The following is a 24,491-nucleotide window of genomic DNA, read 5'->3' on the forward strand; positions in this document are numbered from 1 at the left end:
CCCGTGATATAGAGTTTGTTGTGTTCAAGAAGAACTTTCTGCCTGTTTTTCAATATAAGCCAGTATGAAAATGTTTTGCTCGGGGTCAAGACGCAAGTCTCTAACTGACTAGTTATTTTAATACTTTTATTTGTATGTGGAAAAATTTCATATGAACTAATGTAGTCTCATGTGACAGTGTTGTGACAGTCTCCCGTATCACCCCTCAGTTGTAGTAAACATGAGAGTTTGTCTATAAGAGATATGTTTTATCAGTAGTTTCCAGTCTGTTTGTATGTGGCCTCCATTGGTAGCGTGTGTCTGAGTTTTGGTTGTGGATGTCACCTTCTGGCCATGAACTGAATGCACACCCTCCTTATGACACTCAGGAGACACACAGGGGCACTAAAATTGTACCCAAGACACTGTTGACTGTTGCTGTTTGGTCTGTGATAACTTCGAGTTTTGTTTTATTCCTCAGTGCATGTTTAGATAATAATATTTAGTACCTTAGTTTCATAGAAAAGATATAAAAACTGGTTGGTGTTGCTGGTTGATAAGCTTACTGAGAAGATACGTTTTGTATATTTTTAGTATACAAAATACTGGGGTGTTTGTGCAAGGTATAAGCCTTGTCTTATTGTTACCAATCTAGTTTCATACAAATACAAGTCCGTGGCTTTTTGTCGTTGTGTATTAAGCTTTAAACCGTAAATGCTAGTAGGGCTGCAACTAGCGATTAATTTCATAATCGATTAATCAGTCGATTATTTTTAGATTAATCGACTAATCAGATAAAATATAAATATTTACTTAATTAGATTTTTTCACATATTATAGCTAAATAAGGCACTAAATTAGGGTATTATTCACATGTAGAAGTGTACTTTTAAAAGTGCAAAAGCCACACACTACTACAGAGTTTTACTTATATATATAAATATAATATTTTTATGTAGATATTTTAAGCCTTAAATAAAAAACGGTTGTGCAGCTTTTAAAAAGTAAAACATATTTAAATGTAAAAATATCAATTAACAAAATGAATTGAGTCTTCAGAAATGTGCAGACAATTTTGTTACAGATAAACTAATTTTAATCTTCAGCTTTAGACCTTGATGAATATTAAGATTATTTGTTATTAACAAAATAAATAAGCCATTATGATATGAAAGTGGTGATATACATTATTACAGTAATAAAAACCTGGATTTCACCTTACTTTAAAACATATGCTTGTGGTTCATTACTATTTTTATGAAAACCCAACAACAATTAAACAAATACAAACTCACTTATATTAATGGAAATTAAAATTTTGTTTTGTTTACCATAATTTTTTTAATTCATATTTTAAAGTTAATTTGAAAACAATCTTTAAAGAGGCTTTAAGCCAATTAGTAAAGTCATTTGGAAATGTAGATCTGTAATCGCTTATGAAATTTAAAAATGAGTTGCTGTGTGGTCCATTCCTGCATGTTTTCAGATGCCCACCAGCACACTTTTGCCCACAAAGTACCATCACCAGATTCACCACCAGTACAGCTTTATTTGCCTTTAAGTGTGAAAAGCCATTTTGTTAGAGATGTTATGCAATAATTATGGTCTCGTTTATTTTCTCTCTCTCTCTCTTCTTACAGGTTTCAATGTCATAACACTCAGTGACGGTGGTAACACAGGATTATTAAAAGCAAACATCACCTCATTGCTTTAGGAATTTGGTAAGATTCACACACATGTTGATGGAAAATATAGCTACATAATACAATTTTGCCTTTTGAGTATTACATATTTTATGCAAAGGGTTTTTTTGAACCAGAGGAACCATTTTATAGTAATGACAAGTAAATAAATAAGTATTTTGTTGGTATCTTAATAATGTTTTATAATAATTTTTCTTTTTAGCTGAATTTAATGTTAAAAAATATTTCTGAATGTACTAGGCCTGCACGATAGTGGGGGGAACAATGTTATGTTTTCCTGCGATGCATATTGCGATATGAAAATGCTGGATGACTTCACCAGATGATTTATAAAAGCTCAGTTCAAAAGGAATTAACTTCTGCCTTACATTTTTTTGTATGATTTCTCACAGTAAGTGATTTTCTTTTGCCATATTAAACCTTTCTTATGTAATGTCCCACTGGCAAAGGGATCCAAAATAGTGTTTCTTTTGAGAAACAAGTTCTGTATGTTCTGCGATGTGCCTATTGCAGATGCACACATTGCGGTGTCGATGCTGAAACAATATATAGTGCAGCCCTATAATGTACTTCTCTGAACTTGTTATATTTTTTGTTTGTTTTGTTTTACAGACTGAAGTGAACAAGGAAGAGGGAACAAGCCGCAGAAGACAGAAATCATTGCACCCACACTCCTTCACGGGGCTATGGTAAAGAAACATTACCAAAATATCTCTTTTCCTTCTGCGCATATCCTAGACAGTGGTTGCAACACTAAATGGGAAGCTATTCATTGATTGCACAGGCTTTTAATCAGCTAAAATGTGTCAAAGTCCCGTCCGGACTGCTTTCTCAGCAGATATCAATGTCCTCTTTAGACAAACAAACAAACAGACAGGAGATGTGTGAATGTCACTAGTGTGCTTCTGGTTATAAAACTTGCTCTATCGAAGACATAACCAAATGGCTGATATTAAACCTTAAACAGCCTAAAGATACACAGAGGAAATGCATTACTTAAATTGTTTTTTTTAACGTTGTCTATAAAAGTATATTGATAAAGATAAGCCAGCTGATGCTGTGTGTTACAGTCATTTTATCAACCCCTCACCATGGTAAAAATCAATATAAAGTAGCTAACCCAACTCTTTATTTTTGTGTGTGTGTGTGTGTGTGTGTGTGTTTTTCTACACTGTCAGCACAGACTAACCTAACCAAAATTCAGTTTAACACATCTCTCTGGTCTCTGTGTGAATGCTGATGGATGTGTTTGTTTACACATTCCCAATGAGTTATGTGTATTCTTGTTTATTGGCTTTTCTGTCTGTGTGTGCACTGTAATTCTGTGCCCGTGCCCACAATGGGTCGCCCCCTGGCCCGGCCCCCTGGCCCGGCCCCCTTAGTTTGTGTACTGAACCAAGTTAATGCCCATTGTCAGCTCTACGCACAGATAGACACAGTAATGATCCAGCAATCACATACATAAACATCTATGATCTGTTACCTGACCGGTTTATAAACTTTTTATTACTTGGCCGGCTTCAGATCGAAGTTGTCACCTAAGTGCATTGCTTATTTGCTTGGTTTCTGCAATGAGATTTAAGGTTTGAATTGCAAATTAGTAACAGACTAATTTATTACCAGACTAATTAATGTCTTGTTATTGTTGATTTTAATTAAGTTAATAAAGCTTTAGCACCACATCTCAGGTGAGCTGTCACTGTCCAAAAGAGAGTGACATTATTAAACATCTGGTTTTTGGTACGCCGTGTTCAGATCTTTACCCACTGATTTAATAAAGATTACCTGTCAGTACCTACATTTGTCAGACATTAATTCACTTTTATTATTAAGTCACTCTCATAAATATCTCAATTGCTTGGGATTAAGCCTTGAATGAAAATTCTCTTAATGGATTTTGCCAACAAATCTGTATTTCTGAATGGCCTGAGGCTGGGATTAAGCAGATTTGAAGCGAAAGAATTTTATGAACGTATAATGCGTGCCGAGAGCATTCGGTTAATATCATTATCTCATTTTTTGACTGAGGTGGTGTTTAGTGACACTTGCATCTAAGTTCCTCGTGTATATAATAGGGCTGTCCTCGACTTAGGATTTACATGTTCGAATCAGAATTGTCGAATCTTTTCATAGTCGACCGATAGTCGAATCATATCTATGTGTGTGTGCATGGGTTGGGAGGGGGTCAGACCACGTACAAATTGATAACTTTTATTTTCTTTCACAAGCAGCACACATAAACATAAAGTGACCAAAACTGTCTTTCAAGTAATAAACGAAGACAAAACTGACGATGCATTTATATATATTTTTTTAAGGTAAAATGTAAGGCAACATTTGTTTAATTATTCCTCATAACATTTTAAAGCCACGATCTACAGAACATCACACAAAAATACATTTTGATAAGTAAAACCTAAAAAATATAACAAAGGTGATCCTGCCTTGGAAACCTCGGCTAATTTAGTGTTTTTATTTAATATGGAGATAGCGCGTCAAAGCAGTCATGACCAAAAGAACCCGACAAATGAGAAATGACAAATAATTTGTGATTGTGACTGTAAATGATAAAAACTAATCTTTATATAAAATTCATTAAACGTTAATTTATAACAAGAAAAACACTGAAATTAATGATTTTATAGACACTACGCGTTATCATTTAGCACAGAAATACCTGCTTGCTTGCTTTGACTTTGATCATCTCTGTATTCACTTTAGATACAGAAAGACCGGATGATATTATTTATTTCAGGAATCTCTTTTCTATCATTTGAAAGTGAACACCGACCATATTAAATCACAAGAAAGACAGTCGTGTCAGGCATAAAATAGGTTCGGTGCAGATATTTTCCGTTTCATCACCGAAATTTAAAGAAACGGCTTACCTGTTTTGTAGTTTGACAAGATAACCACTATGTTTTAAATACATTTTAAAAACTTGGCCAGCCAGCCAGCACGCAATAGTGCGAAATCTATACAACGAAAAGCAATCCAAAATGTACAGACTTAAATTAGATCAGAATTTACGTTTGTAATAAATACATGTTTTTTAATAAAATAAGGTCAGAAGTAACAAAGTGCAGAACAAATGTGCAAAATGCCTCAAGTGCACGAAAACAAAACACAAGCCAAATAGAAACATCAGATAACCCAGTGATTTATAAATAAAATAAAATAAAATAAAGAAATTATTAAAAGAATGAAATTATAGCCAGAATTGCCAGCTTTTTCTTTTAAATGTAGAAACAAAGAGGCAATGGTTTTTAATATAGGAACCTCTTATGGACGTGTAGCCTGGTCACAGGGGTTGCTGGATTTAACGCATTTTTAAAATATTTGTTGAAAGCTGCTACTTCACATATTATTTGACGAATTATAATAATATGCTGTATATTAATATATTGGGAGAAAGCTGCTATATGTGAAATCAGATTTGTGCACAGTGCACCCATATACGGCCAAAATTAAAGGATCCTCATTTCATAACACATCTGCGACGATTCGACTGTGAGATTGGTAGTCGAATCAGGCTTCTCCTATCGATGCATCGAATCTTCGACTATTCGGGGTCACCCCTAGTATATAACCATAAGTCATCCATGCAGTCCAAACATTTTTTTTACCAGTTTGAACATTTAAGGCCACCACCTTAAATTCTCTTATTCCTGCGTATAATCATGAATGTTATGACTTATGTTGAGCACACCCAAGCTCTAATGCTATGGGTGGATATAAAACACTTCACACAGTTTGAATGCAGGACTCTTGCTGCGTTTACACCAACCACGTTTGAGGCTTCAAAATCGCGTCTACCGCACCTAGTTTGCCGCTTGAACAGTTTGAATGCATTCGCGGCAAAATCTGCTTCTTGTGGGAGGGCAAGTGCCATGCGGTTGTCTGTTTGCAAGATGGCTGATGTTGATTGTGCATTTATCAAAAGAGTTACCGGTTTGTATTTGTTCTATGGGGGAAAATAAACGGCGCGGGTCGATAAACGTCAAGTGACTCAAAAGTGAAATGTGTATTTACAACTTACCAGGTTGCCCAATGTCCTTACTGACACTCTTCCAAGCGAGGTCCTTTTTTTTCTTGTCTCTATAGAAATAAGAACTTGTCGTATAGCTCCGAGTGACTGCTTACGGACAATATCAAGCATTCCTTTATGTTGAATGAGTGACTCCGGGCGGGGCTGCTGACAAACAGGCTCCTGATTGGTTAACGCGGCGTGAAATGACGCCAAAGTTCAAATTTTTCAACTTGGGCGTCAGCCGCAAATTTGCGTCAAACGCAAAATGCACAAAAAGCCCCATTCGCGAGCGAATGAGGCGGAATCGCGTCTATCGTGCAGCGAGACCTCCAGACGCGCGTCAACATGTCTTTACATTGACTTAAAGGATTAGTCCATTTTCTTAAAAGAAAAATCCAGATAATTTACTCACCACCATGTCATCCAAAATGTTGATGTCCTTCTTTGTTCAGTCGAGAAGAAATTATGTTTTTTGAGGAAAACATTGCAGGATTTTTCTAATTTTAATGGACTTTAATAGAGCCCAACATTTAAAACTTAACTCAACACTTAACGTTTTTTTTCAACGGAGTTTCAAAGGACAATAAACAATCCCAAACGAGGCATAAGGGTCTTATCTAGCAAAACGATTGTCATTTTTGACAATAAAAATAACAAATATGCACTTTTAAACCACAACTTTTCGTCATGTAGATCCGGTCGTGATACGCCAGCCGACCCCACGCAATTCGTCATGACTTCAAGAGGTCACAGAGGACGAACGCGAAACTCCGCCCCAGTGTTTACAAGTGTTGAGAACGAGGACCGTTCCTACGTTGTTGTGTGTCAACTGATACTAATTAATGTCTTTGTGGCAGTTTATTGTTTAAAATGGTCCGCAAATGTGCGTTTTATATATGTAACACGTAACTACGTCACTACGCATTTACGTTAGGTCGCGCTGGACCGGACCTTGACGAAAAGTTGTGGTTTAAAAGTACATATTTTTTATTTTTCTTGTCAAAAATGACAATCGTATTGCTAGATAAGACCCTTATGCCTCGTTTGGGATCGTTTATAGACCTATGAAACTCCGTTGAAAAAAAGTGTTGAGTTAAGTATTAAATGTTGGGCTCTATTAAAGTCCATTAAAATGAGAAAAATCCTGCAATGTTTTCCTCAAAAAACATTATTCCTTCTGGACTGAACAAAGAAAGACATCAACATTTTGGATGACATGGTGGTGAGTAAATTATCTGGATTTTTCTTTTAAGAAAATGGAATATTCCTTTAACATTGAAATCACTCGCGCTTAACGCCTCTACCGCGGCTGGTGTAAACGCAGCATTAGAGGATTTTGCCAAGTGAGAAGGTATGATTTACCGTAACACATTGCCCTAAAATGCTTGCGTTAAGCCGGCATACTCTTATCTATCCAGTCACAAGAGTGCCTGTTATGTCAGAAATAGCAAGAGTGACCTCAAAGCAGGAAGTCACTTCAAACTCGGCCTTTGTCATTACAACTCCTATGAACCCCAGCCAACAGTAGTATTGGATTAGGAAATGTTGTGACTACTTTGTCCTCGGTTTATCTGAGGTATTCACTGACTTAATTACAGGTTTAGTCGTGAGCAATGTTATATCTGTATAACAGTTAGACTTTTGGCCCCTGGGAGTAATAAAACTGGAAAATGACTTGTCAACACAATTTATGTTTAACATTTGATAAGCACTGTTGTAGTAGGAGGCTATATAGCATGTGAAACTCAATGGTCATGTTCTGTCTGACAGGAGGAGGAGGGGCAGCAAAGCCTGGAGTGTATCCAGGCCAATCACATTTTCCCTCGGAAGCCCCCCGTCCTTGATGAAGATGATCTTCAGGTACGCAGAGATGAAGACCATCTTTAACTTTTATTTTTTCACCAAAATGAAACATTTTCTTTGTGCTGTATAGGTATATGTGATCAATAAACAAACTATTATAAGGTGATTTTTATAATTATGTAGCGGTTTGGTTTGACATTAATTTTACAATTGTCTGATATGATGTCATTGCAGGTGCCCTTTCCAGAGCTACATGGAGAATTTACAAAGTACGTGGGCCGGGCGGAGGATGCTGTCATCGCAATGTCCCCTTACCGACTGCACATCAAGTTCAAAGAGTCAGTTGTAAACGTGAGTGTTGCATCGTTGTCACATGATTATGTGTACATTTACATTTTGGGCACACGGTCAACACGTTGCTGAAGCATTTAGAATAGTAAACTATTCTTCCTCCGATCACTAAAACGGTCATGGGGGATATTAGGAATAGATTTTGCCTTGATCTATTGACATATAAAGGGTATCATTAATACATCCTGCAAGTTTTCTTCTATTCAATAAGGAAAGGATTTATGTAATAAAAAAACGAATGAAAACTGGCTGGATTAGTGATGTACACTACGAAGGGAAAGGCTGCAGACCTGCACCAGGCAGGTCCAAAGAAAATAAATGTGTCTATAGACCATTTTGCAAGATGTAAACAACAGAAGCACTTCATGTTTCAGTTTTTTAACACCTCATAAATGTTGGGATAAAATACAACCAACAGAAAATATAGAACTGAATCAAAAAGTTAAACAAACATCTTTAAGATATATGTTACAAACTGAAACGGGTTTTTTTTGGACCAGTGTTGTTTACATCTTGCAAAATGGTCTATAGACATATTTATTTTCTTTGGACCTTCCCGCTCCAGGTCTGCATCCTTTCCCTTCATAATATTGGCTTCGGTCACTGGCGTCCAGTCAGAGGAGAGACTCGGAGAAAGAGAAGGTCATAAATTACATATGAGTAATGAATTTTGGAAAAATCTTGAGTAATATGATAAGTTCACCTTAGAGAACATTATAAAATCATAAAAATGGTGTCATGAGCCCTTTAAATGTGAGCAGTGTGGTCTCAGTATTTTTTTAAACATGAATTAACATTTGTCATAATTGTGCACGTAATTATATTTCAAATTAGAAGCATCACCTGCTTAATGTCAGGTTGCCAGTGTTTAGCTTTGTGTTTGAATTACAACTGGACTGTGGTCACTTTTGATGTAGTGAATGTGTCTCATGAATTGCTTCTAAAAGATGTTGTGTCTGGAATGATGCTAAATTTAGAGGCCACACATTACGTGAAGGGCATTTAGGGACAGCGAGCCACAGTTACATCAGACGCTCTGGCAGTGGCTGTATGTGTGTATTGAACAGCTCGATCTTTATTCGCTCTATACTCTCACTGTTTTTCTTGAGCCTGTTGCTATGGATTCAGTGGCTTTTTAATTGGGATCGTCCACCTCCATGCTTTCAACCTGGTACTATATTAAGAAGCATATTACAGTTCTGGTTACATTCTTACAGTCAGCTCTACTGTGCCACTGTAGCCCTCATAGACCAAGAGGTATGATCGAAAATCATCCTTATATGCCAGCAAAGCACATAGGACAGCTTGTTCTTTGAAAGGATAGTTTGGCCACAAATAAAAATTACCCCATGATCAGGCCCAAACCGAATCCGCGCCCGCAAATTTCCGTGGAGAACTCCACAGAATTCTGTGAATTTAATGCCCGTCATTGACTAGCACACATACACGCTTGAGTGTGTTTGTGACCAATAACCGTCATTGACAACAAGCACACATACATAGCCTACCATACATCTGGCTACCGTTTGTGAGCGGCATTGACTGGTATATAAACTCTGCGTGTGCTGTTTCCTGTGATTGATGGAGAGCATGGACCGTTTGATATTTGAGATGAAATAAAACTTACCGCTGAGTTAAGCAGATCTCACTTGACTCTGTCGTCTATATGACGCGACAGTCATCACATCATCATTTCAAATACATTTACAAGACGAATGCTCTTGTTATGTTTAATATAAAGTTAACATTGCGTTATAAAAATGATGAAATTATCTTCATACGGGCTTAATTCATAATGAGAACGTATTAACACAAGCTTTTTATTCTGCTATAATATATAACGCTATAAAAAATAACATTTGTAATTTTATATACAAAATATAATTATATCTTGACATGCATATTATTTTGGTTCATGTTTGTCCAGTTGAACTCATTGGTTTGGTTTATTAATTTTTTTATTGTAAACAATTAAAAAGTATTACAAATATTTACAAATATTTTAGATGCAATTGTGTTTTATTTACAACTTAAATTCTCTAATATCTTTTAAAAACATTTAAAATCATTCCGCAGAATTCTGCAGATTTAAAAAAAAAAATCCACAAAAAAAGTCGTCTGGCCTTGCCAATGATTTACTTACCCTCAAGCCATCCTCGATGTATATAATTTTTTTATTATTAGTTTATTATTCGTCTTGAAATGCTTTCTAAGAGAAGACGTTCCCTTTTCCGGTTATTAACGGCATAACTTTATGCAACTCCTGCAACGCTCGCTCCAACTAGGCTACGAGAAGCATCAACAAAGGTCATGCACTTTCGCATTGGTGGTGACGTGATGGGTCAAATGTCATATGTTGCGCGTGTAATGGTAATTTAGACTTACAAATATTGCACATATTTTTATTCGTGCTACTACCCACCCGCACGGAGTTAATAATCCGCTCGTGAATTTTAGAAATGTCACAATCCACTCGTTTTAGACACTTTTATGCGGGTATCCGTGGGTACCCGACCCGTTGCAGGACTCTGATTCATGGGGTAATTTTCATATTTGGCTGAACTATCCCTTTAAGACAACATTTTCAAGAACTTGCCACATGATGCCACAGATCCGCTATTGAGTTTAAGTTGCAAATTTCAGTATTCCTTTAACTTTGTCCGTTTGTTAGTGAATAAACAAATAAGGCAGATGGATTTGTAGCTGAATAGTTCAGCGCTTACACAATCTGATTCATCTGATCTGATCTCTGACAGTCACATATTCACCAGAGTAAATGAGTGTGACTCACTCTGTGTGCCTGTGAATGAGAGGGTGTGTTGTGTTGTGTGTGTTTGAGATACAGTAAGTGTGTTGTAGTTGCGTAGCTGCGCTGGTGTGACCGCAGGCCTGTGTGTGATGCAACACAAGTGTTGTAAGAGAGAAGAAATAAAAATGCAGCGTAAGGAGGAAGGACGCTAAAACTCTTCATTTCATTTAGTATGGGTTACTTTTCACCGTAATTTGTGTTCCCACATCTCCGTGGTAGAGTATTGCATTAGCAGCACAATGGCCATGGCTTGGATCCCCAGGGAATGTGCATACTGAGAAAATGTTGAAAACTTGAATGCACTGTAAGTCACTTTGCAGTCCCTCCCAAAAACCGTGATTATGCGATCGCATGATTCAATGCATAATCAGCCAAAGTCCGCATATTTATGCGGGGGCCACATTTTTTCAAATACGCCGCACTTTCGCCACATAAGTTACAGATTTCTGCATGCAAAATATGCAGGGCTTGCATGATTTCATAATCCCAGCATTTTCGTAGCAAAAAGTCTTATATATTGGACATATATCTTTAGATATAAGACATATATCTTAGCAGAAAGTTGAAAAATGTTGCATTTACTTCACACAAGCGCAGCCATGTCCCCTATTGCCATGGGAACATTATGAAGTGACGTGATTATGTGACGTAAACATCAATGAAAAGCTCCAAAAGCTGCAAGATGGCCGCAGTCTCTGCAAGTTGCCGCAGTCTCTGCAAGTTGCCGCAGTCTCTGCAAGTTGCCGCAGTCTCTGCAAGTTGCCGCAGTCTCTGCAAGTTGCCGCAGTCTCTGCAAGTTGCCGCAGTCTCTGCAAGTTGCCGCAGTCTCTGCAAGTTGCCGCAGTCTCTGCAAGTTGCCGCAGTCTCTGCAAGTTGCCGCAGTCTCTGCAAGTTGCCGCAGTCTCTGCAAGTTGCCGCAGTCTCTGCAAGTTGCCGCAGTCTCTGCAAGTTGCCGCAGTCTCTGCAAGTTGCCCGCAGTCTCTGCAAGTTGCCCGCAGTCTCTGCAAGTTGCCGCAGTCTCTGCAAGTTGCCGCAGTCTCTGCAAGTTGCCGCAGTCTCTGCAAGTTGCCGCAGTCTCTGCAAGTTGCCGCAGTCTCTGCAAGTTGCCGCAGTCTCTGCAAGTTGCCGCAGTCTCTGCAAGTTGCCGCAGTCTCTGCAAGTTGCCGCAGTCTCTGCAAGTTGCCGCAGTTTCATCGCATAAAATTGCATAGATATCCCGCATATTTCATCGCATTTTTTAAGAAAACGTGCCGCAAGATCAAGGATTTTTGCCCGCAACAATCACAAAAAAACTGGAAGGACTGACTTTGGAAAAACGTCTGCCAGATGCATAACTGTAAAATGTGCTGAAGTACATGTGCCAAAGGAATGTTCGAGTGTGGTAATATTATTGCGTTGGAAATAAACCACAGCCCAGGAATGTGTGTATGACAGACAAGCCAAAACTCGAACCGTGCACATTCATTTTATGCAAATCTTTTTATTTTCTCTCACTGTCTGTCTTTGTGAACAGAGCTGTTCGTGTGAGGTGTCAGTAAGTAATGACACGACGGTCCGTCTGCATGCTACTGCAGTTTTTGCATGTGGTTTTTCAAGGTGTGATCAAGTTCCAGAGCATTAAAAAGGAACTGCATTTTCACAATCGCTACACTGATTAGCATGGCAGAGTTAAGGCCTAATGTTGCTATAAAACAAAGAATGAGTTTGTCTCAAAATAAGCTGCAGAGTTTAATCACTAACAAATTAGTGATTACTTAAAGCCCAGGTCTAAAAATGTGTAAAGCAGGTGGATTAAATCATTAGCATTGTTTTTTGTTTATGTCGTCTGGTTTTAAACACTGTGGTGTGATGCTCGACTCACAAAATAACTACGACACCTCTCAATCATTTCTGTCTGACTTTCGTTCTGTCTCTCACTTTTTGTCTCTCTCCATCAGGTTCCCCTGCAGCTGATAGAAAGTGTTGAATGTCGGGACATCTTCCAGCTGCACATCACCTGCAAAGACTGCAAGGTCATCAGGTGAGGCTTCATCATACCCACAGATCAAATCTTCAAAATTATGGGTTGTCTATATCTCTTACATACAGAAATATAAGTGAGAATGTCACAAAGTGACGCAGTAGATCTTGTGGGTTTTTCGTTGTTTGACAGGTGCCAGTTCTCCACGTTTGAGCAGGGTCAGGAGTGGCTAAAGAGGCTGAGTGCTGCCGTCCGTCCTCCCGCTCACATAGAGGAGCTCTTCTCCTTCGCCTTCCACGCATGGTGTTTGGAGAAGGAACAGCACGGGGATCTCTGCAGACCAGGTGATCATCAGATCTCAGTTTTATTGTGTTTGAAATTGTGTAGTTTAGTTTTTGCACATACATGGTAGTCCTCGTATAGTGCGTGTGTGATGCAAATTTCGTCATCAGAATAGTACTTGCGCACTGTACGTGCACCGCCAGTTTTTTGTAACCGTGCATACTTTGTATGCGTAGGCTGCACATGCGCATACAGGTAAATGTAGTATGTAGCACAGGAGAGGCATTGCATTATAAAGCTAGAAATATATTTTCTTATGCATATGCGTGACACAAATTTCGATGGAACAAACCGGCACATCGTTCAACGACTGATGAACAAAGCAGAAGTATCATAGCAAATAAAGCGCTCAGCTGAAAAAGCTGACAAGCACCTACAGTTAGCACTTATAAACATGCCGTTTTCAGCCGCGTTTAAGCGCTTTGGTGTACAACTCCCCTACAACTATTAAAATTACTTTATTTCAAGCCATTTATTTGCTATTCAAAGCCCAACAATACTGTTGATTTCAAAGGATTGAAAAGTCTGTCTCCAGACTGTTGTAGGTTGCTGTCTGAAACATTTTTTATATAGTGTACCACTGGCAAATTGGTCCAAAATATTGTTTCTTAAAAAAAAAAATGCTCTGTGTGTTCTGCAATGTGACTATTGCAGATGCAGGCATTGTGATGTTGATGCTTAAACGATATATTGAATATATACTAGGGCTGTCACTTTTTATTCGATTTTCGAATATGCATTCGAACATGATGTGAAATATCCGTGTTCGAACTTTAAATAAACCATCCGGTTTTTAAAATGACATGTTTAGCGCATTTTTCACAGTAACACCTCGTAATGGGAAGGAGGCTGAGAGTGAGACCGACGACGGCAACTGTGCGCAAGAGAGGGAATCAAATTGGACCGAAATGAACCTAATGTGCATGTCAAGATAGAATTATAGTTTGTATATAAAGGGACATATTGTTTATAGTGTTAAATATTATAGCAGAATGTGTGTATGTGTTGTCAATGAGATTTCTTCTCACAAACTAGATATTCGAATATATTCGGATACATTGCATGATATTCGAAATCCGTTCGAATTTGATTTTTCTCAAAAGTGACAGCCCTAATATATACTATTCATCATTAAGATATGCCATGACTTTATTTCAGATTGCTTTTTTTCTCATTTCCCCAATCATTAAACCCCATAACTTCTGGACTTATCACTTTCTCTTGTTTATTCTTTTTCCCACTTTATCCCCTCCAGGTGAACATGTGATGTCACGTTTTCACAATGAGGTGGAGCGAATGGGCTTCGACACTCAAAACGCCTGGAGAATATCTGAGATCAACAACAAGTACAAGTGAGTCTCTCAAAAACACAAATGAGCTCTCTGTGTTTAAATGCAATGTCTAGGGCAAGTGATTTGTGATAAGGGCACTGCCCAGAATTTGATGACTTTAGGTGGGCACTATTTAACCTGGTGCCCTGTTCTGATCAATGTGCCCCTTGCACCCTGGCATTGCCAGGTTGTGTTCCAGCTACCCTCAACTGCTGTTGGTGCCAGCCTGGATTACAGACTCGGAGTTGGACAATGTGGCAGCCTTCCGGTCCTGGAAGAGAATTCCGTCTGTGGTTTACAGGTTAGTGAGACTCATAAGATGTATTGACCAGAATCAAACACCCTGTCCTAACCAGATGGGACACGTCGAGTGATTTGTTTGTCTGCACTGAGTTTAAAAATGCTTCAAGACACCATCAATCACAAGTCACAGCCAATGAGGAGGATGTGGGGACACTGGAAAGGTTTTATTTAGAACTAAATTGTTATTTAGGTTAGCAGCTTGTTGACTTTTGTTGATCTTTGTTATTTTGTTGTTGTACTGTGCCCATGGTCTCTCTTTATAACTGTAGTCTTCACAAAGCTCCTCTGTTTTAGTATTCATCTGATGTTTTTTTTTTATTTAAAGCTATTGATAATTGGTAAACCAAGGATCTTTTGGTGAGTAGCCCATATGTTTAACCACTAATTCATCTTTCCTCCAGGCACCAGAGCACCGGGGCGGTGATTGCTCGCTGCGGGCAACCTGAGGTCAGCTGGTGGGGCTGGAGGAACGCAGATGATGAGCACCTGGTGCAGTCTATTGCTAAGGCATGTGCCGTGGACAGCAGGTCCTGTAAAGGCCTTACCAATGGCTCGATCTCCCGCGAGTACACTAACGGAGCCGACCTCTCGGATGTGGACTTCGGTCAGTTACAGGAATCAAAGATATAAAAGATTTAACATGATAAACAGTGCTTAAGTATTCATATATTTTGTATTATTTCTTTATTCAGCAAGCAGATTTAAACATGGTATTTAAGTTTAGTTTTCTTGTCACTTTAGACTCGTCCATAACTAACAGCTCAGAGGTGGAGTCACTGGCCATCCAACCTCGTAAACTTCTGATCCTGGATGCCAGGTCTTACGCTGCTGCCGTGGCCAACAGAGCCAAAGGAGGAGGGTGTGAATGTCCAGGTGCTCTTTTACTGATTTTCCTGTCACAGAAACATCGATAAACATATATGTGACCCTGGACCACAAAACCAGTCGTAAGCCGCCCCGGTATATTTGTAGAAAAAAACAATCTCTCCAGAAAAACGTGATTATGCAATTGCATGATTCAATGCATAATCAGGCAAAGTCTGCATATGTATGCGGGGGATGCTTTTTTAAAGGGATAGTTCAGCCAAAAACTATATTAAACCCATGATTTACTCACCCCCAAGCTGTCGGAGTTGCATATGTCCATCGTTTTTCAGACAAACACATTTTCGAATATTTTAGAAAATATTTTAGATCTTTCAGTTGATTAAATGTAATGTTACAGGGTCCACCCATAGTCCACGACCTTCAAGTCCAAAAAAAGTGCGTCCATCCTTCACAAATTAAATCCAAACGGCTCCAGGATGATAAACAAAGGTCTTCTGAGGGTAATCCGCACGGTGTTGTTGTAGAAATATCCATATTTAAAGTTTTATTAACGTAATTAACTACCTTCCGGTAGCGCCGCCATCTTAGTCGCGTCCGCATGCAGGATGAGAGCTTACGCAGCCTACGGAGGCTACTTTGCTGCTGCTCTGTGCCCCCGCCCTCCGAATTTTTCATACGTCACTAAGAAAAGTGCGTACAGTACACTAATACTCTCTCCTGAATGCGGACGCGACTAAGATGGCGGCACTACCGGAAGGTATTTATTTTCGTTAATAAAGTTTTAAATATGGATATTTCTACAACAACACCGCGCGGATTACCCTCAGAAGACCTTTGTTTATCATTCTGGAGCCGTTTGGATTTAATTTGTGAAGGATGGATGCACTTTTTTTGGACTTGAAGGTCGTGGACTATGGGTGGACCCCGTAACATTACATTTAATCAACTGAAAGATCTAAAATATTTTCTAAAATATCCGAAAATGTGTCTGAAAAACGATGGACATATTCAACTCGGACAGCTTGGGGGTGAGTAAATCATGGGTTTGATATAGTTTTTGGCTGAACTATCCCTTTAAAATATGTTGCACTGTCGCAGCATAAATTGCAGATTTCTGTGCGGAAAATATGCAGGGCTTGCATGATTTCATAATCCCCGCATTTTCGTAGCAAAATCACATACATTTTAACAGAAAGTTGAAAAATTTTGCATTTACCTCACAAAAGCGCAGCCATATCCCCTGTTGCCATGGGAACGTTGTGAAGTGACGTGATTATATGATGTGAACCACATTCCAAAGCTTAAATCGCATAAAACTGCATAAATTTCCCGCATATTCCAATCGTATTTTTTAAGAAAACATGCCGCGAGATCAAGAATTTTTGCCCACAACAATCACAAAAAAGTACATTGCACGGGGTCAAAATTATTGCTTTTTCTTTTATGCCAAAAATCTTTAGGATATAAAGTAAAGATCATGTGTCATGAAGATATTTTGTTAATTTCCTACCGTAAAAATATACACATTTTATTTTTGTAAGTAGAAGCAGCAAAATCATGAACAAAATTAGCCAGATACTCGCTCACAAACTTGCTCTTGTTTCACGCTATTTGGGGATTCAATTTGGTTTTTATGTATCCCTATTCAGTCCCGAAGGTCATTACAGTGGTAAGCCAGTAGAGAGCGCTAAAACAAACCTTTTCATTAGTAATATATGTTGCTAGAGGACTTCATTGGACTTAAAATTTTAAATTAGATTTTCTCAATATTTAGATTTTTTTCACCCTCGGATTCCAGATTTTCAAATCATTGTATCTCTGCCAAATATTGTCGTATCCTAATAAACCATACATCAATGGACAGCTAAATTGTGTATACATTGATGTACAAATCTCAATTTAAAAAAAAATGTACCCTTACGACTGGTTTTGTGGTCACATGTATGCATCGTTACCATTATGATTCCCATTTTGCTGTGCAGATTCAGTGATTCAGCCAAATGTTAAGTTTATTCTCGTTCATAACAGTAAATGAGGCAGTGTTTGTTGATTTCTACTGGCCTTTGGTCAGATGTTTTTTTTTAATTTTGTAATGTGCTAAGTTGCTGAGACACTCGCCTGTTCTGTCCTGTAGAGTACTACCCTAACTGTGAGGTGGTGTTCATGGGCATGGCCAACATTCATTCCATCCGCAAGAGTTTCCAGTCTCTGCGTTCCCTCTGCACACAGATGCCCGATCCTGCCAAGTAAGACTCCAACGAACAGCTAATGCAACGCAATATAGCCACTTAGTATTATGAGCAACATTTTCTTCTTCTTTCTGATATATTTTGGAAATATGAAGGGGAAATGTTATGTTGGCTGTTTGAAAATGATGTCTTTGGCAAAATGTATAGAAAAGGCCTGGTATTGGCGGCAAACTATTTTGTATCCCATATGAGAAGCCATTTTTGTTTGTATGTGTAGTTCATTTATTTTTATTGGTTAATTGTGTTGTGATGTGTTTTGTGTAATGTTATGGCCATCTGGAGATAATTGTGAAATTATTACTTTAGTTTCTAATAAGCCCATGAGGGCTGGGCACCATATGGTGTTTGACACTTAAATAATAAATCAGTCAATCAAAATCTTCTAGAGAGCATTCGATAGGACTAAAAAAACACACATTTAAAGGATAGTTTACCGAAAAAAGAAAATTCTGTCATCTTTTACTCACGTTCAAGTTGCTACAAACCTGTATAAATGTCTTTGTTCTGCTTAACACAAAAGAAGATATTTTGTGCAATGTTTGTAAACTAGTCCGTAGTATTTTTAATCCCTACTACCGGTATATAAATGTATGGTGCTCCTGTTTTCTGCTTGATTACAAATATCTTCATTTGTGTTTAGCAAAACAAAAAACATTTACATTTAGTCATTTAGCCGATGCTTTTATCCAAAGCAATTTACAAAGATTAGAAAACAACAGTGGCAGCCCGTGACTTCTTTTTCGAGGGCGTACGATGCGAAGCTCATCACATGTATTTAGTCATGTATTTTAGTCACGTGTGTGGTTCGTCATTTCAAAATATGTGTTTGGGGCATCATGTGAACCAAGTGCATAATGCGACTTGTCAAAATTAGTGCATGCGTCTAAAAGGTTTACGATAAAAGTGATGCTCTTGTTTGCCAGATAATCTCATGCATAATCAGAGTTTAGTGTTAAGGTTTTGGCTTTTTTAATCATAAACAGGTGCAGCAGGCACCTATTTTGACAAGATACATGATGCACATGGTTCACATGACACAACTAACACATATTTTGAATTTGCGCCCCTCGGAAGAGAAGTCACAAGCCACCACTGGGAAACAACAAAGCGATTTGTCATAGGTAGGCAAACAATACAAAGTGCTTATACCAAGATACAAAGTTTTTACTTTTCCGAAACAGTACCTGTTGAGTAATCATTATGTTGCTTTGTATTCTTATAAGAGTGAGATTAATCTAATATAAATAAGGCTAATTCAATGTGCCATTTCTTTAGTTGAGTTTTAAATGCATATATGCATAGATCAATTTGAATGTTTTTTTAATGTTTTTTTTGTTGCCAGTATTAAGCAGTATAGTATTGGATAGACTGGATCAAAGATGAACTAAAAATCAATTTTTAATTTCCAGCCACAATAAAAATGATGTCCCAGATCTGTTTATTAGTTAAATTCTGCACTAACCACATTCTTCTCAAAATCTTCACCATTTAGAGAAGTGTCCTGTTGAACAATTACCAACAGAGAGAATAATGGCGCTTTTCCATTGAATAGTACCCCACGGTTTGGTTTGGGTCAGATCGGGTCAGCTCACCTCACTTTGGCTCGGTTAGCTTTTCCATCGAGTTTAGTAACACTTCAGAGTGGGAGGGATTATAGGCGTGTCGTTATATTTGTGCTGCCTACTGCTGTGACATCATACACGTGAGAGCGTCGTTGTACATTCCAATACATTTATTATTTCTCAGTCTGCAACAAAATTAACAAATAGATGTTTGCACATCGCGTTTATCACTACCTCTGTCAGTTTCTGTACAAACACCCGTGGCATCACTCAACGCGCTCCGCTGAGCCTCATTTAAGCATATATGCAGACGTGAGCGTTGCAAATGTGCCGCTACAAACTGAAAGTCTGGAAAAAAGCTGTAATGGTGTTCCTGATTCTCAACCTGTGGATGTTTTGCATCGCTAAAAGAGAGTTTGGAAACTTATAGCAGAGCACAGATGACAACATGTTTGCTCAAGACAGCGCAAGCTAGCACTAAAGCTAAAGCTAATCTTTTACATTATAGCAATAACGCTGGTAGTGACGATTCTCTCAGACCAATCAGTGATCTACAGTGTTTTCGAGTCTTGTTTTGGGAGCAGCTCGGGTCGCTTAGAACCCCAACCGAGGTGGTACTAAAAAAAGTATTGGGTACTACGTACTGCACCCAATGGAAAAGCTCCCAAAAGTAAACTGACCCAAACCAAAACTGTGGGGTACTATGCAATGGAAAAGCACTGAACATGTGTTACACACCTGTAAAAGCCGGTTTTAAACATGTTGGACTTAAACTAAATGATGCAATAAAAAGTGAATGTGTATTAACTCTGCAGATTTAGCTGAGTGGTGCTATGTGAATGTGATGTCATTGGTGAATTATGGGACTTACTCCAGCTCATTAATATTTTGCACCTCCACTTCTTTTCCTTTCTCTCTGGCAACACATCGGCTTGTATTTACTTCCCCTTACATCCACAATGTTTCAACTTCACTGTGTTTTCAAGTCAACAGTGCGCTCTCTCGCTCTCTCTCGCTCTCGCTCTCTCTCGCTCTCGCTCTCTCTCTCTCTCTCGCTCGCTCTCTCTCTGATATCAACCCTAATGCTGGGTTTCTAAGCAGCAGACTTGATTTGTTCAAATAAATAAATCTGGTTCTCGTTTTTGGTCTGATTGTAAATGTCTCGCTGCAGGAGGTCAAAATGTTCCCGTAAGAGTGCTTTTCCTTTCAGACTGACCTCTTTTCACTCTTAAAGGGGTCTTGTTTTTTGGGGGGGTTCTGGCACAAGAAACCTTATAGGCAGACTTAAAAGAGCTCCCCTAGAGTTAAACATTTTATTCTTACCGTTTTGGAATCCATTCAGCTGATCTCCGGGTCTGGCGCTAGCACTTTTAGCATAGTTTAGCACAATCCATTGAATCGGATTAGACGTAGTGATATTACGCACTGCCCGAAAATAGTCCCCTTGGTTACTTTCAATAGCAGGGGACTATTTTCAGGCAGTGCGTAAATATCACTACGCCTGCTGCAGTCATGTTACGGCAGCAAAGTCCTTGATTATTACGCCAGAATGAGAGTATTGTCCTAGCCATATCTGCCTAAAAAATCGCAACTTTTAATTTTTCGTTGGTCATAATACACAATGTAGCAATAGAAAAGTCAAGTTTTAAATAGGAAAAATATTGAAACTCTTTGATTATTTTTTAGCACGATGCTAATGGTCTAATCCAGGGGTGTCAAACTCAAGGCCCGCGGGCCAAATCCGGCCCGCCCCCTCATTTCATCTGGCCCGCGAGAGTTTACAAATTATGTTAATTATGTGGCCCGCGAGAGTTTAAAGATTATTTTATTGTTATAATAATTTTTTTTGCAGGTTATTTCCTACATTTATTTTTTTTGCAGCCATCAAAACTAATTTTTGTCCCGCCAAAGTCTTTTTGTAATGTAATTACAGTGATAATGTTAATGATTGCATGAGAAAGAACGAGCAGTGCCCCGCACGCGCGCACTACTAGAGTGGGCGTGTCTGAATGCGAACGCTGCAGCCTCCGGAGGTCGCATTTCCAGGCTGCATACGTCATCAAGACTGTCTTGTTTCAGAATATTAACAATTATAAAGTTAAATATTATTCTTTGTTTATAGTAAATAGTTGTAATATGCGTATGACTTGCGAATGTAATGGTCAGTTAACTTAAATAAACCAGGCTTGATGACGCTGCTTATGCGACCTCCGCATATGGAAACGGACAGTATCTGCTAGTTCTTTCTCTCCCTCTCTCGCGCACGCTCACGAGGATCCAGCAAGAAAATGTTTTCCGTCTCGTGTACAGAAATGTTTTGCGATGTCCAGCTGAGATTAGTTTACAACGCGTCTATTCCCGCTAAATACGCGAACTAATGACTCATCTGAACCGATTACTTTTAATAAACAATTGAAACTATTCATCTGTAGCCTACAACACTGAACTCATGAGACGTCAGTCAATCAGACACTCAAAGCCAGGTAAAAAAAAAATCACAGCTTTTTTGTAAAGAGGGCAAGAAGTGAGAGTATGTGTGTCTAAGAAATTCATATCGTGGTGGAGATTGTAAAACTCTTTATTAGTATCTTATAATGCCTCTCATTTTCTGACCTGCACAATGAAGGATAACAGAACATTTTGAGTGTACTGTACTCACATACAACATGTGTTTTTGTCACCACAATTATTTTTAAAATAATTTGTAGAATAGTTGTACTCTATACACTTTTTCATTATTTGCCTGGGCTTCTACTTTCAAAGCTAGGTATTAATTGAGTTATTAACAAAACCAATAGTAAGCAAATGCAGAGAAATTATGCAATGTACAGTAATAAAAGAGTTGATACATTCATACAGTCGTTCAAATACAACCGGCCCTTTGAGATTAACCGTAATGCTGATGTGGCCCGGGATGAAATTGAGTTTGACACCCCTGGTCTAATCAGATTCAAAGGATTGTGCTAAGCTATGCTAAAAGTGCTAGCGCCAGACCCAGAGATCAGCTGAATGGATTCCAAAACAGTAAAAATCAAATGTTTAACTCTAGGGGAGCTGGAAAATGAGCCTATTTTCAAAAATAGTGGAGTGTCCCTTTAAAACCGACCAGTGATCGCTTGTCTTCCAAAACATTTGGGTTTCTGTTATATATTTAATATTATTGCAACATCTAATTACTTTAATTTTTTTATAAAAACCTTAATATTTTGTGTTGGCCGCAGAACAATGTTCTTATTGTTAGGTCCTGCTTATATGGTTGAATGCTTTCCTGTACTCACTGATTTAATACACATGAACGTACTCTAGTACTTCAGTCATCTGTATGTGAGAATCGGGTCTGTGCTTTGTTTAATGCTTTGGGTTTGTTGTGTCTTCAGCTGGTTGTCTGCTCTGGAGAGCACAAAGTGGCTGCAACATCTCTCGCTTCTGCTCAAAGCATCTCTGCTCGTCGTGAACGCTGTGGACCGCGACCACAGGCCCGTCATGGTGCACTGCTCGGATGGCTGGGACCGCACCCCTCAGATAGTGGCACTTGCCAAACTTCTGCTGGACCCGTTCTACCGCACCATTGAGGTGAGTTAGATCGGCCATTCCCAAACTGTGGTCCGCGGACCACTAGTGGTCCGTGAGGGTACTGCAGGTGGTCCGTGAAAAGGCAAAATAAGAATATGTATATTTTAATATACAAACTCGTTCATATTTTGGGCGAACGTGTACTGCTGCCTAATAAACGTTACTGTGAACTCATTCATTCTGGTGCCTGTGAACGGCACGCTCTCTCAGTTTAACATCGTTCAATAGGGTGCCAGATTTGTATATTCTTCCAGGCGAAAACTCGACTTAAACACACTGTAAACAGGCCTTAATGTGTAGCGGAAAAAACACCCAATCTGGCAACACCGCCACCACTCGGTCTTCTTCACCAGTCACTTTGCATGCGTCATGACAACAACACAGACGCTGCTGAAATTCCTGCCTCGCAACTCAAATAGTTTAACATTAACTAACATCATATTTGTCCTAAATCGTTAACGATTAACATAGGCTGCTAACGCATATTCCGGATCTTGAAATAGACTTTGACTAAGTTCACGCTATTTAACGTGCACGTGTGATGTGCAATACCTGCGAGTTGTCATACACGCAATGCCTCGCAGCGCTTCTCGCCCGGGGTGCGACCCTCACCCAGCTAGCCTTTCAAGGTATGTGTAAGCAAATACAAAAATTAAAAAACAGTCAATGCTAATGTAAACCCTGGTTGGATAAGGATTTAAAGTTGGACATGAAGATGAAATCTGACGCATTTAGCTTCAGTGTTAAAACTGATCTGTCTGTGGTGGTTCTATATGGGCTATAATGGCAATCATTTAAAAAAAAATAATATGGGAAAAAATAACTATAAATTAGTTCATTTTTGGAACTGTGACCTAGTTTAACATTTTCAAATATGAACTATGAACTTAACTAGTTTATTTTAAAATTTGTGAACTGTGAACTAAACTAGTTCATGTAGAAAGTGAACTTTCCCAAGAATATGTATATAAATAATTATGATATAAGGTTAAGAAACCTGTTGTACTGATGTGATGACCAGTTATAGTTTTAGTGCTAGTAAGACTATTTAGATGTGCAGATTAATTCAGGACTTTGTGTGGACATATTTTATAATAAGTATTATAAGGTGGTCCGCGAAAATTCTTGATTACAAATAGTGGTCCACACACACAAAAAGTTTGAAAACCCCTGAGTTAGATCACTCTGTACGAGGGGGGGCATGTTTTCTAAATCATTACAAGAATTTATTAGCTATATCACATGCTGGAAAAATCCGCAATGGATTATTTTAAATCCTGTGGTTTGAAATGTTTACAAGGCTATGTTTATATAGACTTAAAGGACATTTTTAAATATTTGTAGTTTCCTGACCTTAAAGGACACTTTTGATTCAATTCATATATCCGTTTACAGAGAAAACACTGAAAAGACTCGTCCCAAAACATCTGTCTGATATCTGAACCCTCTCGTCTTTCTCAGGGTTTTCAGGTGCTTGTTGAGATCGAGTGGTTGGACTTTGGGCACAAGTTCGCCGATCGTTGCGGTCACGGAGAAAACGCAGAGGACCTGAACGAGCGCTGTCCTGTCTTCCTGCAGTGGTTAGACTGCGTTCACCAGCTTCAGAGACAGTTCCCGTGTTCATTCGAGTTCAATGAAGCCTTTCTGGTGGGTGACCGAAAGGTTTTT

At 38.6% G+C, this 24,491-nt stretch overlaps 1 protein-coding gene across 5 annotated transcripts in view; it reads left to right on the forward strand.

Moving 5' to 3' along the window:
- mtmr3 (myotubularin related protein 3) overlaps positions 1–24,491 on the forward strand; it is a 43,093-nt gene that overhangs the window by 4,472 nt on the left and 14,130 nt on the right. For 3 of the 5 annotated variants that reach the window (XM_065248266.1, XM_065248270.1, XM_065248268.1), the window contains exons 2-15: positions 1,620–1,700; positions 2,295–2,371; positions 7,483–7,572; positions 7,750–7,866; positions 12,189–12,209; positions 12,613–12,695; positions 12,828–12,979; positions 14,233–14,329; positions 14,496–14,609; positions 15,013–15,215; positions 15,353–15,484; positions 17,574–17,685; positions 22,628–22,823; positions 24,285–24,470. In XM_065248266.1, the coding sequence (XP_065104338.1) occupies positions 2,369–2,371; positions 7,483–7,572; positions 7,750–7,866; positions 12,189–12,209; positions 12,613–12,695; positions 12,828–12,979; positions 14,233–14,329; positions 14,496–14,609; positions 15,013–15,215; positions 15,353–15,484; positions 17,574–17,685; positions 22,628–22,823; positions 24,285–24,470 (1,506 nt within the window). In that variant the 5' untranslated portion in view covers positions 1,620–1,700; positions 2,295–2,368. The remainder of the gene's footprint in view (positions 1–1,619; positions 1,701–2,294; positions 2,372–7,482; positions 7,573–7,749; positions 7,867–12,188; positions 12,210–12,612; positions 12,696–12,827; positions 12,980–14,232; positions 14,330–14,495; positions 14,610–15,012; positions 15,216–15,352; positions 15,485–17,573; positions 17,686–22,627; positions 22,824–24,284; positions 24,471–24,491) is intronic. The other 2 variants (XM_065248267.1, XM_065248269.1) reach the window with 1 other exon arrangement.

The sequence above is a fragment of the Paramisgurnus dabryanus genome, chromosome 11 (assembly GCF_030506205.2).
Source record: "Paramisgurnus dabryanus chromosome 11, PD_genome_1.1, whole genome shotgun sequence".
In the NCBI taxonomy this organism is placed as follows: domain Eukaryota; kingdom Metazoa; phylum Chordata; class Actinopteri; order Cypriniformes; family Cobitidae; genus Paramisgurnus; species Paramisgurnus dabryanus.